This window comes from Aegilops tauschii, chromosome 4 (assembly GCF_002575655.3).
Source record: "Aegilops tauschii subsp. strangulata cultivar AL8/78 chromosome 4, Aet v6.0, whole genome shotgun sequence".
In the NCBI taxonomy this organism is placed as follows: domain Eukaryota; kingdom Viridiplantae; phylum Streptophyta; class Magnoliopsida; order Poales; family Poaceae; genus Aegilops; species Aegilops tauschii.
This window is the reverse complement of record NC_053038.3, coordinates 22,838,092-22,855,279: the sequence shown is the minus strand read 5'-3', so window position 1 is coordinate 22,855,279 and position 17,188 is coordinate 22,838,092. Positions and strand designations below refer to the sequence as shown.

General features: G+C 44.1%; 2 protein-coding genes across 5 annotated transcripts; one reads left to right on the top strand and one right to left on the bottom strand.

The window, feature by feature from the left end:
* Positions 1-8,682: 8,682 nt before the first annotated feature.
* Positions 8,683-12,569, bottom strand: LOC120962312 (uncharacterized). 4 transcript variants are annotated; one of them, XR_012181226.1, is made up of 8 exons: positions 11,643-12,566; positions 11,430-11,545; positions 10,475-10,730; positions 9,857-9,998; positions 9,693-9,768; positions 9,550-9,585; positions 9,341-9,416; positions 8,683-9,109 (listed from the first exon to the last, which is right to left on the bottom strand). XR_012181226.1 is itself a non-coding variant. In XM_073496117.1 (8 exons), the coding sequence occupies exons 4-8, from the start codon at positions 9,917-9,919 to the stop codon at positions 8,986-8,988; spliced, it is 411 nt and encodes a 136-aa protein (XP_073352218.1). In that variant the 5' UTR covers positions 9,920-9,998; positions 10,475-10,730; positions 11,430-11,545; positions 11,643-12,566; the 3' UTR covers positions 8,683-8,985. The 4 variants fall into 4 exon arrangements, 1 of the variants encoding a protein (XP_073352218.1); XM_073496117.1 differs by having other exon boundaries at positions 9,500-9,585; positions 9,693-9,754; XR_012181225.1 differs by having other exon boundaries at positions 8,683-9,416; positions 9,500-9,585; positions 11,643-12,569.
* A 70-nt stretch (positions 12,570-12,639) lies between these two features.
* Positions 12,640-15,863, top strand: LOC109780746 (phytanoyl-CoA dioxygenase 1). The gene is made up of 9 exons (XM_020339328.4): positions 12,640-12,910; positions 13,045-13,166; positions 13,384-13,444; positions 13,702-13,770; positions 14,327-14,445; positions 14,527-14,674; positions 14,771-14,915; positions 15,002-15,088; positions 15,608-15,863. The coding sequence occupies exons 1-9, from the start codon at positions 12,856-12,858 to the stop codon at positions 15,648-15,650; spliced, it is 849 nt and encodes a 282-aa protein (XP_020194917.1). The 5' UTR covers positions 12,640-12,855; the 3' UTR covers positions 15,651-15,863.
* Positions 15,864-17,188: the final 1,325 nt, after the last annotated feature.

Genomic DNA, 17,188 nt, shown 5'->3' with positions numbered 1-17,188 from the left:
CTTCTCAAGACGACTTTTGGGCACCCAGATCTTCTTCAAAGGTGGTCCATTCCTACAGTTAGTACCAATAAACCTGGCAAACACTTCACCATTCTGATTCTTAAACAGCTTATAGTTTGCGTCAAAGGATTCATCAATGATAATGGGGTTAACACAAGTGAAGCCAGATAAGGTGGATGGGTCCACAAAGGGCCCTTTGTAGCAACGCATTTGGTTTTGGGGTACTGCTCAGGCTTCCAGTAAGAACCATCAATATTCATTTTCCTCTCGAACCCAACACCCTCTTTCCTAGGGTTTCGGTTCAGAATCTGTTTCTTGAGGACATCACATAGTGTCTGATGCCCTTTGAGACTTTTGTACATGCCTGTTTCAAGCCATGTCTTCAACCTAGCATTTTCATCAACAATGGTAGTGGTATCCTCATAAGAGGGGTTAGTCACCACATCAGCAGTTGAAGATATTGCAACACTAGCAGCAGTAGAACATTCAGCAACAGACATAGCATTATCACGCTCAAGACATTTTAAACATGGTGGCACAAAGTCTTCCTAAGCGTAACTGATCTGTTGAGCGCGGAGTGAATCGTTCTCCTTTTGAAGATCTTCATGAGACGCCCTCAAATTCTCAAGTTCTTGCTTCCTTTGAAGATAATCATAGGAAAGCTTTTCATGAGTAGCTGAGAGTGTTTCATGACGACTTTCAAGTTCCTCGTACTTAACGTGAAGATTTTTAATGTCTTCAATTAAGGACTGAGTTCGATTCATTTCCGCGTCCAACAGGTCATCACTTTTGTCTAGCAACTTTTGAATATGTTCCATAGCAATTTGTTGTTCAGTTGCAATTTTAGCAAGAGTCTTGTAGCTAGGTTTGGATTCGCACTCAGAGTCATCTTCATTGGATGTTTCAAAATAAGCATCGCGTGAGTTTACCTTGGCACCTCGTGCCATGAAACAGTAGGACGGAGCAGAATCGTCCTCATCATCGGCTTCAGCGTTGGCGACGTGAGCATTGTCTTCAGTGTTGAAGATGGACTTGGCGACGAATGCTGAAACTAGAGCAAGGCTTGCCATGCCTGAATCAGACTCCTCCTCAGACTCCACCTCTGCCTCCTCAGAAGCAGACTCCTCCTCTGAATCCATCTCCTTGCCAACAAATGCACGAGCCTTGCTGGATGAGCTCTTCTTGTGAGACGAAGAATTTGAAGAAAACTTTGAAGAAGACTTTGAGGATTTCTTCTTCTTCTTGTTGTCTGAATCATATTCCTTGCTCTTCTTCTTCTTCTTCTTCTTCTTCTTCTTATATTCCTTGTCCCATTGAGGACACTTAGAGATGTAGTGGCCTGGCTTCTTGCATTTGTGGCATGTTTTCTTCTTGTGGTCACGAGTGCAAGCCTCATCATTTCTTGAGCTGGATCTTGATGACTTTCCGAAGCGATTCTTTTTGGAGAACTTCTGGAACTTCTTCACGAGCATAGCTAGCTCCTTTCCAATGTCTTCAGGATCCTCAGAACTGCAGTCAGATTCTTCTTCAGATGAGGAAACAACCTTTGCCTTCAAAGCACGGGTTCTGCCATAGTTGGGGCCATAGATGTCTCTTTTCTCAGATAGCTGGAACTCATGTGTGTTGAGCCTCTCAAGTATGTAAGACGGATCGAGATCTTTGAAGTCAGGACGTTCTTGTATCATCAGGGCCAGGGTGTCAAATGAGCTGTCAAGTGATCTCAGGAGCTTCTTGACGATTTCGTGCTTGGTGATCTCAGTGGCGCCAAGAGCGCGAAGCTCATTTGTGATATCAGTGAGGCGGTCAAATGTGAGCTGGACATTCTCATTATCGTTTCTTTTGAAGCGGTTGAAGAGGAACATCAATCCTCTAGTCTCTCTGAGTTGAGACGCCTTCATTGACCTTGGACAGCCAGTCCCAGATTAGCTTCGCAGTTTCCAGTGCACTCACACGGCCATACTGTCCTTTGGTCAGATGACCACAAATGATGTTCTTAGCTGTCGAGTCCAGTTGAGCGAACCTCTTGACATCAGTAGCGGTGACACCTTCACCGACCTTGGGAACGCCTGTCTTGACGACATACCAGAGGTCGACGTCAATGGCTTCAAGATGCATGCGCATCTTACTCTTCCAGTAGGGGTAATCAGTGCCATCGAAGACTGGGCACGCAGCGGACACCTTGATTATCCCTGCAGTCGACATAGCTAAAACTCCAGGTGGTTAAACCGAATCACACAGAACAAGGGAGCACCTTGCTCTGATACCAATTGAAAGTGCTAGTTATCGACTAGAGGGGGGTGAATAGGCGATTTTTGTGAAAGTCTTCAAAACACGAGGTCTTTGAAGACAAACAGATGAAATGAACCTATTGATATGCAGTGGAAGATAGACTACACTAGACAAGCCATAGTTAAGTAAGCAATATAGTGAAAGTACGAAGACTATCAGCAGCTAGGTACTATATATGGATCAGAATGGAAGACAGTATGAAGCCAAACAGGTAATAGTCTTCACACAGTGAAGTCAATCAGATCAGACAGGCAAGCAATGACTTCACCAAGACAACCAGTAAAGTAAAGGGAAGTGGGGGATAGAACCAGTTGCTTGGTGAAGACAAGGATTTGGTAGACCAGTTCCAGTTGCTGTGACAACTGTACGCCTGGTTAGGGAGGCTGAGATTGAACTCAGAAGACTGTGTCTTCACCTTATTCCCCTTGAGCTAAGGACACCCAGTCCTCGCCAAATCACTCTGGTAAGTCTTCAAGGTAGACTTCCAAACCTTCACAGACTTCGTTCACCGGCAATCCACAATGGCTCTTGGATGCTCAGAACACGACGCCTAACCGGCTGGAGGATTCACAGTCCTAAGTGTAACAAGTCTTCAGGTCACGCAGACAGAAAGACTTCAGTGATGCCTAACACTCTTTGGCTCTGGGTGTTTTGGGCTTTGTCCTCGCAAGGATCTCTCTCTCAAAGGCTTCGGAGGTGGGTTGATCTCAAACGACAAAAGCCGTGTACTAACTCTGAGCAGCCATCAATTTATGGTGTAGGGGGTGGGCTATTCATAGCCAGGAGGCAACCCGACCTAATATGTCCGAAATGACCCTGGGTCACTAAGGAACCGACACGTGTCCAACAGTCGGATTTCAAACACACGCGGCAGCTTGACTTGGGCTACAAGTAAAGCTGACTCATCCAGCTCTGGATAAGATTTACTCTCATTGTCTTCGCTCAAAAACATAGGATTTTGGTTGAGCATCACATCAGTCACTCTGACTTTGATCACTTGGACCCCACTTAACAGTACGGTGGTTCCTATGACTCAATAAAGAAGAAAAGGAAACTACGAAACAACTATGTCTTCGCACTCTATAGTCTTCAAGTGAATGTCTTCACATGTCATAATCTTTATCGTGAATGTCTTCACGAACCACCATTGTCTTCAGTGTCTTCACACATTTTTTGGGGTCATCTCTGGTAAGTAAACCGAATCAATAAGGGACTACTACCTGTGTTATCCTGCAATTCTCACAAACACATTAGTCCCTCAACCAAGTTTGTCGTCAATACTCCAAAACCAACTAGGGGTGGCACTAGATGCACTTACACCCACCGCAATTCTTTACCCCTAATGGACAATTTCTTTTTCTCCACGCCTGGCAAAAAAACAAGAAAACAATCTGTCCCCGTTCCGCCTCCCCCTCTATGCACGACTACACCCTGTGCCTCGGGCATTATATATTATTATTAGCTAATAAAAAATAGATTATGTGCCTTCTTTTGTCAATAGTCCCACCTCGCTGAGTTAAACCGATTGCCACCACTTATACATTATCAACTCAATTGCCACCAGCCGCCTTGGGAGAAAACAATGAGCTGATAAAAGAAGATTAGTGTGTGTTGCATGATGTGTCAAATAACTAACGACTCGATGGCTCTAGATGCAAGCTTCTCTGCATGATGCCCGGCACCACATGCTCGGGGTCCAGGGCTACTCGCGACTCAAGACTAACGGCGGCTACCTGTAATCCAATAATTAAATACAACACGAGACAAAGGAACATCACATGATGTGCCAAATATTTTTTTCAGACAAATGTGTTAAAATTGTAACTAGAGCATGCATGGTCGTGTGTTCAAGGGCTCTAGACATGATGCATGTGTCAAAAACAAAACAAGACAAAGGGGTCCACAGTCCAGACCGATTGTATTCTTTGATAACTCAAATTATTTTTGAGAGTCCCTGGTTTGGCTCATGGAGGTGCAGGAAAGAGGATAAGCAGCCATATGTTTTGAAATAGATGATGACGTGGACATTTGAGAGTTTTGATCCAGACGGGGAAGATGATAAGCAGCAATACGAGTTCCACTTCGTGTTCAAATAGATGATGTGGAACTTTGTGAGTTTTGAGCCATACTTACTGGATTGGGAGCATGATATTTTTTTCCCCGTTGCAACGCACGGACATGTGTGCTAGTTTAATAAAAATCAGATCCAACGGCCAAAGAGGCGGCCGAGGCGCACGTCGTTATCCGTCGATGATCCCCATCATTTTCCTTATATTTATGGGAAACGATCCTATTCAACCGGCTGATTCCCACCGCTCCATCAGCCGCCTTTGGTGTCCGCCACGTGCCCCGGTGGTCCCGTCCCACTCCCCATGTACCAATCTTATCCATCATCTCCACCGAGAATTTTCATCCTCATCTCTTCCTCTCCTCTCTCTCGTGTACCCGCTGCCCCCGCACTCAACCAAAGACCTCGCCCCATCAGCCGTCTACCACGGCTGTTGATGCTTGCTGCAACTCTGTCCCACGTGCTCCCAGCCTGCCCCTTCTGCTTCTGCATCTATTGTTGCTTCAAGCGCAGTTGAGAAGCACAACAGCGGCCCCGCCTCCCGCTCCGCCGTTGTCGCAACATCCGCTAGTGCATCGCAGCTTAGCCGGAGTTGCCGGAGCCGTTTCTGAAACAGAGCTATTGTTTCCGAAACAGAGCTATTGTTTTTTCACGCAGGTGTTCATGATTCAGAGTGGAACAGAGCTAGTGTTTCAGAAACAAGAGCTCATCAAAGATTGTTGATGGGATTTGCTAGATGGAGCTTGAGGAAACAAGAGCATTATTGCAGGAAATTAGAGAAGACCAGATCTTGCAACAAGAGCATTGTTGCAGGAAATGCTCTTGTTGTGAAACCGTGAGGGGTGTAGATCTATCGGGGGCCGGGAGCAAGAGTGCTAATGTTTCTGCAACAGAGCGGTTGTTGCGGGAAATAACTAGTAGGCATGCGGGGCGCGGATAGTAGATCGGGCGGCTATCAGGTCGGGTATCCAACGGTCGTCGATGCGACGGATAAAATCAAAAAATCAGTCCGCGGACGCGTAGCGTCGCCCTTTATTTATGGACGACGATAACTGCCACACGTGCGGGCGTTGAGGGGGTCTTGCCGCACATCCCGTGTGGTATCTACGCGAGACAGCCCGCACACCTATGTGCGGGCAAAACGGATAACCACCGCACGTCCGGCGTCCCACCTCGCGGCCCGCACGTCCGGCGTCCCACCTCCCGGCCCACACGCTCCTCCATCCCCACAAAACTGGTGTGGGTCCCACCGCGAGAGAGTCGCCACCCGCCCCACCCTAAACCTCGCTTAACCCGTCTTCGATCTCCCACCTCCAAATCGACTCCTTCCCCTACCTCCCTGCTCGTGTTTCCCAAATTGCCATGGGAAATCCTAGCGCCGCCTAGCCAAAAAACATGGGTAATACTAGTAAACATGGCAAACTGCGCCAGGAGTAAATGCAAGTGCCTCACAATCAGGACAACAACATCGGACGAGAGAGAATGCAAATCAAGGTGAAGTATGAAGAAAGAACATCATATTATGAAACAGGGAAACTTACTAAAAAATGACATTTGCAGCAACTGCGTGTAGCGCATGGCAACAACTAACAATGGGAGACCTGCCATCAACGTATTATGCAGGTTAGAATAAAAAATGAGAAAGTAAATGGTTAATGAATGCATTTTCCATCCCAAGGCAAAAACAACTGCCACATGAATGGTCAAGGGACAAAAATAACTTGTGTATTCAGAATGAATTGCCATGTGGTGATGGTCTAGCAGTTGCCAAGCAATGGCAAATTCAGTTGCCATGATGTGGTACCTACATTTGCCATGTTGTGGTAACTACATTTGCCATCATGTTTCACTGCTCTTGCCATCATGTGGCAACTGCAGTTTCCATCATTGATCATGTTTCAGTTGCCATCACTGGTTATAAGAAGTTGCCATGTATGCATAATTACAGTTGCCATGTTGTGGTAACTGCAGTTGCCATCATACTTGCAGGGATACTGCCATTATGTGGCAATTGTAGTTTCCATTACTGATAAAAATGTGTAGTTGCCATAACTGCTTACTTGCAGTTGCCATGCAAGCATAACTACATTTGCCATGATGAAATAACAGCTACAATTGCCATGCATGCAAGAGGTTCAACTTTAGACACAAACAATGAAAAACCAACCTCCTTCGCATGCTTATTGGCACCAGCCACAACGTTCCGTGGGGTTGGGTCCACAAAGTCATCGTCATCGTCGTCCTGACGGATGCGAACCATTATGCTGTAACAGACAACAAATACACATTAGTGGGTACTCATAAAATAGGGTACATTTGCCGTGAGCACCAGCAAAAAGTCTGGCAATTGATAATTTTCATCATCGCAGTGAAAATGCCATGGTTCAAAAGATGACAAACAAGGCTTAAGTATGAACCTTTGCAAAAATGAACTACATAGTTGCCATAAGTTACAAAAACAGAATGGCAACCACAAAGGGTGGGTATATGTTATTATTTGCAATGTACTGACAAACCCCATGGCAACTAATGTACTGTAATCAGATATTGAGTGGCCATCTGTTAGGGAAACAGAATGGCAACAAAGTAAATAAACATGCTCAATATCATGTTGTTGTATGCCGACAAACACCATGGCAACTAATTTAACTTGGGACAAAGATTGACTTGCCACCAATACACACACAGACAAACATGCAGTTGCCATTCTGGTAGGTAAACAGAACGGCAAAAGTATAGTGATGGCAATGTTCAGATACCAGTTGCCATGTGTCGGCGAACACCGCATCAACTAGTTTAAAATGAAAATGAACTACATAGTTGCCATATGTTACAAAAAACAGAATGGCAACCACAAAAGGTGGGTATCTTTTATTATTTGCCATGTCCTGACAAACACCATGGCAGTTAATGTACTGAAATCACCTATTAAGTTGCCATCTGTTAGGAAAACAGAACTGCAACAAAACAGACACGCTAGAAAAGAACAGAAATGCCATGAACATACAATGCCTGATGGCAAACAACACAATTGAGGTTCAGCCTACAAAAGACATGGCAAAAAAAATCTTGGTGTAAAAGAGGGAGTTGCCACCTGCTAACTAAAATACAGTAGACAATTGCCATGTAACACTACAAAAGCAAGACAAATAATATACTAGGTAACAAAGGGAGTTGCCACCTGCAAACTAAAATAAGTAGGCAAATTGCCATGTAACGCTTGAAATGCATGGCAAATAATATCTTAGGGTAAAATGAGAGTTGCCATATGATCCTAAGCACAATAGGCAGCTGCCAAAGAAGCACTAAATAAAGACATGGCAAATAATATCTTGGGGTAAAGAGACAGTTGCCATCTACTTAAAATCACAGTAGCCAATTGCCCCTGTATCACTGCAGAAACATGGCGAAAAACTGACAGTTTGGGTTAAAGAGATAGTTGCCATCTACTAACTAAACAGTGTGGCAAATTGTAGCTAAGCCAGTAGATTCAAGTTGACCTATTTGCACATAACAACATGGCAACTAAGTGAGTTTCATGAAACAACCAACTGCCATTAACCTACAGCCGAAATGCACATTCCACATGGCAATGCAAATCTAGGGTTCTTGCCAAAATCTCAGGCCTGGATTTCAATCATAACACCGCCCCTAAAAACAGCGAACCACTGCCTACGAGGCCATTAGATGAAGAAAACGGGGAATGAATCGGCACGGAACGGGCAGGCCTCACCGGCGTGACTTCCCACCGCCGCGACAACGAAACTTGCTAATGCTGGCCTAATGGCACACCGGCGACTCCTCGCCGACGGGGAGCACTCGAGCGCTCCGTAATCCACTCGAATCTCAATGGATTCGAAGCAGAAGAAACGAGGGAGGGGAGGCAGATTGAGACCAAGCGAAGCACCGTTACCTCTGCGCGGTGAAGGCTCCGGCGATGACGCTCCGGTTGCTTGAGCTCCAGCGACGGCTACGAGTCCCCGCGACACTTCCGCCGCCGCCTCTCCTCTGCTACGTCATGGAATCACCTCTGCTCCGTCCAGGACCCGTCGTTGCTCTCAAATGGGGGAGTTGAGTGGGGGAATGGGAAGAGGATTCGGGCGGGGTGGGAAAAACTGCGGGGAAGAGGAGACGGGGGAGAGGAGGAAGAGGAGTTGTACGGGGCGTGCGGGCGCGGTGGTAGTTCTACCGCACACCGAGGTAGCGACCACAGGCTCTGTGTGTGCAAAAGGGCGTCCGGGCGAACCGTGAACCGCCCAACACCAGAAGATGCCTACGTGGCTCACAAAAATCATCAGAAGTTGTCAAGATTCGTGCAGAACTGAATGAACGTAGATCGACGCGTGTGGGCGAGTTGCAAATCTGCCACACGTGTGGGCGTTAGTGTTTCCGTTATTTATTTATATGAAAACAAAATCTCGGTTGATATCACACTAGTTGTTGGGGCGCCACCTGGTGGCGCCTCCCGAGGCATTATTGGGGGCACTAATCAAGCTTCCTAACGCGCTAATAATGTAGACAAGCGACAATTGTTAAAAATATATCACAACTTTACCAATAGCACTATCAAACATTTTTTGGTCTTTTTTAAATCACATTCATACACCTCTTATCAAGAGACCAACCCATTATTCATGGCCAAACCAGAAAGTGTCATTCATGTACATCGGGAAAGAATCTCTACTCCTAAGATAGGTCAACTGATAACCTAAAAACTCAGGGTACGAATTTGGCGGTTGCCAAGCCACTTTCCTGAACACAAGAAAAGCAAACATACATTATCATCACATAAAGCTGATTTGTTAACTCCATAATTAGACATAGCTAGCAACAAGCAACAGGGAACGCAACATCAATTCATTTATGGCAGTTTGTGCATCCTTTTAATAAATAACAAACGAAGATGATAAATGGCAGTTCAAATAAACTCAAACTTAGTTCTGAGTCCAGACTAATGTTTTAAGTTCCCATGGTAACACCTACCTGCTGATTCCTAAAAGAAACAAAACCGAACCCTCTGGATCGTCCAGTCTTCTGATCCCACATAATTCTAGCATCTCTGCATAAGTTATCAAGCTAAAGTGGTAAGGCAAAATATACTGTACAAATGGGATGAAGTACACAGAGCTATCAAACACGTACGAACAGACAGAATATGCCAAGAAAAAACAAAAGAAAGTGGCATCCGTAACCTCCGGGCAAAGATCCCCGAAAAAGATGCTAAAGACCTGCAAGAATAAACAGCCAGACCACATCTTAGTTATAACAGTCTCACATGAAAGAGGATGCACATACATATATGATGGAACATCTAGACCATATTTCAGTACCAGACCTGATGTATACTCTCTCTGGGTACTTTCCTATGTCCAATTGACTCGTATTGGCTGGCCAAACCTGGTTATCCAGTACTATAAGAAACATTAATGTGAAACATGGGACACCGTATTTATATCTGTTCATACATAATTAATATTGAAAGAAAACACTTAGTACTACCATTGAGTATACTCCACCTGACCACCGTCCTAGTCCAGGTGTCTTGCACGACCCGTTACACATCACGCGCCTTCGAGCATCTTCCCATGCCAAATTGCCAAGTCGACCAAACCCTGTTTTAGTGCTTGTGTGTCACTGTAGTCTGAACAAGAATTCTTCAGTGGCTTAATAGGTCTGTTAATTGTGTAACATTAGGGTGACACTAAATTTTGTTATTACAGGAAACAGGTTTGTAATTCAAGCAAATGTATGAGAAAGTGTCCTTTTCTGTGTACAAACATTACTAAATCTATAGTCTGGAAGAAGAATACTTCTGTGGCTTAATGTAACAGAACAAGTATGTTAACTGAGTAACGTTAGGACGTCCCTGAATTTCATTATTACAGGAAACTCGTCTGTAATTGAAGTTAATGTATGAGAAAGTGTTTTTTTTTCTTCTGTGCAATTCAATTTCACAGTACCATAAAAGAAACATTATTTGAATCATAATATAGAACTAAAATGAATGGGAACATGTCCTGCAGCAGGGCACAAAGTCAAGACCATAACCCAATGCTACCAATTTTTTTAACAAGTCCATGTCTTCCTGAACCTGAAGTAAAAAAGAAGTAGACATACCTTGTTGCTTAAGAAGACCCAGGATTTGCAGGCGAAGTGCACGGTGCCGCAAGGCAGCCCACTGCCCTCGACGAGGAAGAACTCGCGGTGGTTCCGGATGGCCACCACGCCAGCGCCTGGCTCGCCGAAGCCGGCATCCACCATGAACTCGGCCGTGTACACCACATGCTCCCCCTTGGTGCCCCGCTTCTGGCACCAGTCCTTGATCGACGCATCGCCACTCTGTACCGCCTTCTTTGTGTTCGTGGCTGGCAATCTTGCACGGGGAAGTGATAGCACAAGCAATTTTAGTACACATGGAATTTTCTTCGGTCACAAGTGATAGGTACAGTGGAAGCTATCTGGAGTGCATAGACAGAAATAGAAAGTTCCATTGCAACATAAAAGAAGCACAATAGACATCCTCTCATCATTATTTCTACCACATAGTATTTGTAGATGATACATGCTTACACTGCAATTTAAGATTTGATATTCATCTCACATTATATCAAGAAACAACTTAATACATACATGATGACCCTTGGTAAGAATGAAATTTATCAAAGCGAGCGAGTCAAGATGTAAATCTAATTATATGATCAAAATAGAACCATTAAACAATAGGCGACTCAAAATGATTTTAACTGACCAAACTTCAAACAAAAAAAAGGTATACTTGTATAATTTAGTTATGAAAACTTGCAAACATACATCGTACTTGTGCTTCCTGGGAAATAATCAACCTTGTAAATATTCATCCTACCAATGTGACTTGTCATACTAATCAAACTGTACTTAATTATCCAACTGAGTGCAGGTAAAATCTTGTCAGCCGCAAGAAAAGGACAAACCTAAACCGAGTATATTTAGAATAGAACTAAATTTTGAACGACGTGCTAGACATAATGCAGTTCAACTCATCTTTTTTCCCCGGAAAAAAAAACTCGCCTTTCAAAATACGCCTAAGTAATACCTTTGATTTGGTAATGTCTACAAAGCAGAGTCTAAACAACCACACCGGACCAGAACGCCATCGATGTTATTGTTTCCTGTATGCTTCATATATGACTCCGGCAATTCACACTGGAACTGAAAGGGAAATTCATGTAGCGCAGTTTGAATGATCAGTAAAGGTTTGAATACCATACAGAAAAGTCGTAAACCATAAGAGACGTTATTCAAGTACCTCAACATCGTTAAGATACAGAAACTTCCATCCCTTTATATGTGCTCCGACAGCAATATCCATGTCTTAAACTGCCGTTCTCTTCATCGATCCTCCAGAGACCTTGAGTGCTTTAATTCTCCACACTACCGCGATTCCGTTGAATCCAAAAAAAATTGAGGAATGCTCCCTTAACCTACTGTTCCACCTCAAAGTGGAAGCATAGATTTATGTTTTACAGCCTAAGTATTTGAAGTTTTACGAATAAAAGTAGAAACATCATGACCATATATGATTGAGAGCTTAAACTGAATTACCACTATTCAGTACGGGGGGAATCAAGGAATCGAGATTCTAAAGATTAAATGCCAAACCATCATCCAACACCTAGCATACCCAGACAAGGGAAGGGGGAGTAAAGGCGCACCTTGACGATTTCCATGGCGTATAGGGAAGAAGCTCCTCCTCGAGCACCTCCGTCGCGAATCCATGGACAAGAGGGGATCATCGACGCGCACTCTCCCGGATAAACGTTCTGCAACGGCGTCCTGGTGAACGCGGTCACCTCGCCTCCAATCGTTGTTGGCCTGCAACATGTGCCTCGTCGGCCGTGTTGCTCGTGCAGGTCGCGCGTGGCCAAATCATGCACCGCCGCCCATCGGCTCTCCTGATGGCGCCCGACCTCCGCCCATGACGTAGCCTCGCCCTCTTTTCCCGCGACCCTGTCACGCTAGAACCTCGACGGCAGTGATTGGGGAGGATGAGGATGGAGTGGATTTAGTCGAGAAAGGAGGCGGCGGCGGAGCACCAGGGAGGGGAAACAAAGAGAAAAGGGGCGGCAACGACAATGCTGAATTGACCGGGGCCGCAAGCTGGGGTGTAGTGACGGCGGCGGCGATGGCGCGGTCGCAGTAACCCTAGCCGCCACTTGGGGAGGAGAAAATGAGAAAGGGTGAATGAGGAGACGAGAGCATCGGTGGTTGAACACGTTTTCACCTTGTTATTCTTAGTACAAGGCACAGTAAAATGGACGTGGCATAGCTCTTTGCTCGCACCTTGCGCGACTGTTAATGGGTTGTATGGACACGCTCGGGTGGCTTTATTAGGAATCAAATCAGGAAACTGCATCGACCAGACAAAACGAAAACGTGACGGCAAACAGTTCCGTGCCACCCTCCTCCACTGGTCAATCCCCATCCCCTGTTCCGTTCATACATCTACCTCCGCCGCCGCCATGCCGCCGGCCGGCAGCCTCACCGCCGACCAGCTCAGCTTCTTCGAGAAGAACGGTGAGCACGTCTTCGTCGCACCTCATCTCCCCCAACCTCTCTGTCTCCCAGCAGCCGGTGGGCGGCTCCCCCAATCTCGAAATTAGCAGCGGAAGCCCTAATCCCAATCTTGCGTGGGCTCTCGTTGGTCCCAGGCTACCTGGTGCTGGAGTCGTTCTCGAGCGCGGAGGAGGTTCAGGCGATGCGGGACCGCATGGCCCAGCTCGTCGACGGCTTCGACGGCGCTGACTCCAGTGTCTTCTCCACTAAGGATCATGTATGTCGTCTCGAACTTGCCTTATTTGTTCAGACCTCAGAGGGATGCTTTTGACTTGACAAATAATAGCTGCCAACTTTGTAGGCGTGTGCCAGTCTGCCATGTACAGTTCTCCCGATAACTAGCTTCAAATTTCACTTGATAGATTTGATCTCTAGTCTCACATGCTGCCCGATCTGGATTTGTATTTCCCGAATAATTTTGTTTTCCTATGCAGCGGCAGTTGAAGGACGACTACTTCTTTAAGAGTGCAGAGAATATATCTTTCTTCTTCGAGGGTACGTGATTTCTGTCATCTTGGACTTGTGGGGAATGAGTTACCCTTGTCAATTAGGAATCACCAATCTGTAGCATTTATCATTCATGCTCCTTGAACTAGGAGATGCTAGGTAATTTGTTAGAAAAGAAGATATAAGTTACAGCGTCACATATGGCGGCGAACTGTGCTGCTAGTTATGTAATTCTGTTCCTGCTTTACATCCTAGCTCTTAATGGTGATTTCTCTCTTGTCACTTTGCTGTTTCTGTGACCACAGAAAAGGCATTTGGAGATGATGGATGCTTGAGACAGCCAAAGGAACTTTCAATCAATAAAGTTGGGCATGGTTAGTATGCCCACGGTGCAATCAAATTCAGAGATAAATTATTTTGCATGTTTGTCTTTTGAACTATATGATCAATTGGTTCTTCTGATATCATTTGACTGTTTATGTTGCATGGACCAATAATTTGTTGTCCCGTGTGTGAAACAACAAGGAAATTCCCTATTCACTGAAAAGCGATAAAATTGAGTATATTTTGAAAAAAAATGCATCTGATTTAAAGGTGCTGGTGTTAATAATTTGAAGCACAATCATGTTGCATTTCAGTGGGCAGCGCTGTTCTTATCTGGAAAAATGACTTCAGACTTGCATTTAAGTCTGCTGTCTATAATTCCATTAATCTGGAGTTAAGTCAAAAGTGCGTGTGGTTCAGGTTATTTTCCCATCTGGAGCTAATTCATTCATCTTAGGCCCTTAGCTGTTATTTTCTTGTTTATGAGTTAACATTCTCTATGGTGTGGGTTGCTTCTTTTTTTTTTATATGGTTGCATATTTTCATGATGACATAATTTCTCAACTATTTGGATATATAACCTTCGCCATGCTATATTTTATGCAGCACTGCATGACCATGACCCTGTGTTCAAAAAGTTTGCTTTCTCGGAGAATATTTCTAGCCTGTTCTCTTCTTTAGGTTACAAGAGACCTGCGGTTATTCAATCTATGTACATCTTTAAGGTACCTTTTGAAGACTAGTTAGTTTTCGTATGATATGCATGTTTTATTCTTTGTTATTGAGTTTTTTTCTTCACATTTCAGCAACCGGGCATTGGTGGCGAGGTGGTGCCACACCAGGATAATACATTCCTCTATACAGAGCCCCTATCATGCACAGGATTGTGGCTTGCACTTGAAGATGCAACAATTACCAACGGTTGCCTATGGGCAATTCCCGGATCACATAAAAGTATGTGACATTACCAAATTATTTAACCCAAAAAGTTTTGTTGCTATCAGACTATCTATTTATATTATTTTTTACATTTGCAATGTTCTGGACCAGACGGTCTAAAAAGGCGAATGATCAGAGATGAAAATGGTACTCATTTTGATCGCCCCTCCCCACTTTATGACCAGAAAGAGTTTGTACCACTGGAAATGAAATCAGGTGACTTCGTTGTTATTCACGGCGATCTTGTACATCAGAGGTGAATTTCCTTTCTATATTGCAGTTGCTTCCTTCTTGTTGTTTTCTTTCTTACCTTCCCTAACATGCTTTAGCATTCTTTCACAGCTTCGAGAACCTTTCTCCAGTGTCAAGACATGCACTGAGCTTACATGTAGTTGACATGGAAGGATGTAAATGGTCCAAGGACAACTGGTTAGTTCATGATGGCGTGACAATGGTTCAGTTGCAAATTATATTTTTTAGATTTTATTTGCTCAAGATGGTGTCACATAATTAACTGTCAGAACTAGAAGGACAGCGATATGAGCCCTAGTGTTCACTGAACTTGGCAAACACTTGTTTCCTCCTCCAACCAAGCTGCTGGTTTTAGACAAGCATAGTTTTCTATTGCCGTGCAACAATTTCGTAATAACTGAAGACATATTTGGTTACCCGCGAAGAAAAATGAAACATGATATTGTGTGAGTATAGTACTTGTTCAGGTTAGGTTAATACTTTTGCTACTTGTTTGGTTATGTTAGTCGTAATACTTGAGGTTATTCTGTCGGGTGTCCAACGATATAGCACTCTGATCTTAGAATTTGAAGTTTGTGTGCGCTGACAAAGCATATGCCACACCATATGCAACATCATGGAAATACCTAGTGATTTGTGTACACAGACTTGTTGATTTTACTCACTCTAACATGATTTTTTATGTTTGTTTCTCAGGATACAGAGGAAAACTGCGCCTGAACCGCTCTATGTGTCTTAGTTCAGCCAGTTACTAATAAACGTGATATCTTCAGCAAGCAGTTTCAGTTGCTTATCATCGGTGCAGTGAAAATTGGGAACGCCGCGGAGCAATGCTGGTTTCTTTGTTGTCTTTCACATGTGTACACTGTAAATACTGAATACCTGCTGTTGTGTTGTCATGATATCAGTTACTATCTGCAATCCTGAAATAAATCCAATTTCCTCCTCAGAATCTGCCGCGGCTGCTTTTTGTTTCATGAGCAGGTATCATGATAACTGCTCACTATTTCTATTTTTCGGTTTGATTTTCTAATTTTGTGGTATTTTCGATGTACCGTTTCTAAATATAAACAATCACCAGGAAAGCATGCACGTAAAACTGGGCCATTTGTCTAAAAAAAACGCGGCCGTGTTCTGTAAAACTCATACAGTCTGATGACAGAAGAACAACTTAGCAGAGCCAGGTCCTAGCAGGAGAGGAATCTCAAGATATATCCGTCAGTTATCCATGAGAGCAACACAAGTGAGGAGCACATTCAGTTATCCAACGGTGCAAGTGTGATGGTGATATCCAACGGTTGTTGTTAATTAGCTTTTTGCCTCAATTACTGTTTACTGTAATTCAGTTAAACCAGGGGCTTTGTTTAGGCCATTTACCTCATGTTGAGTACTAGTACCTCCGTCCTGGTTTATTGGTCATTGTATTTTGTGTCAAATTTTGACCATATATTTGACTAACAAAATATAAATTGTATGTCACAAAACTTACATTGTTGGATTCATATTCGAAAGAGGTTTTCAATGATACTACTTTTGTGGTATATAACTTATTATTTGATAGTTAAATCAAAGATCAAAGTTTGACTCACAATAAAGGGGGACTAATAAAGCAAAACGGAGGTAGTAATAAAGAATTCACCAAAATTTAGTTTCTTAGATTAATTAGAAGTAGAGGCGATTATCTTCTCAACTATTCCGCGTTTTACCCCAAAATTTCAAAAAACCCTTCTCAGTCCTCTGACCGATTCCTTCCAATAATTCGGGTCCTAACAACTTGTTAAAACTAAGAGTAACTCTAGCATAGTCTTCATATAGTCCCGATCGCCATAATAACTGATAATATGGTGTTTTTGGATCAAAATGACACTCTAGCTGAGTTGTCATATGGGTGTCTATTGCCATCATTTATGGACTCACTCCATAAGGACCTTGTAGTGTCCATATATGGAGGCTGGGGACGTCCAGTATGGAGTTCGCTCCATACCCATCCGCCAGCGTGGGAGGAAAGTTTCAACTTCTTCCTTCTCGAGCCATGGTCGGGTTTTTGAAACTGCAGGGCCTCCCACGCACCACTGGTGACGGGCATCCGACCATTAGTACCACGCCCATGCCCTCGGATTCCCTTGGTGGCCCATTGGATGGCCACCACGCGACATCATCTCTTACTTGCGTATTAGCAGGTCGGGACGGACTGTTGGGGAACGTAGTAATTTCAAAAAAATTCCTACGCACACGCAAGATCATGGTGATGCATAGCAACGAGAGGGGAGAGTTTCG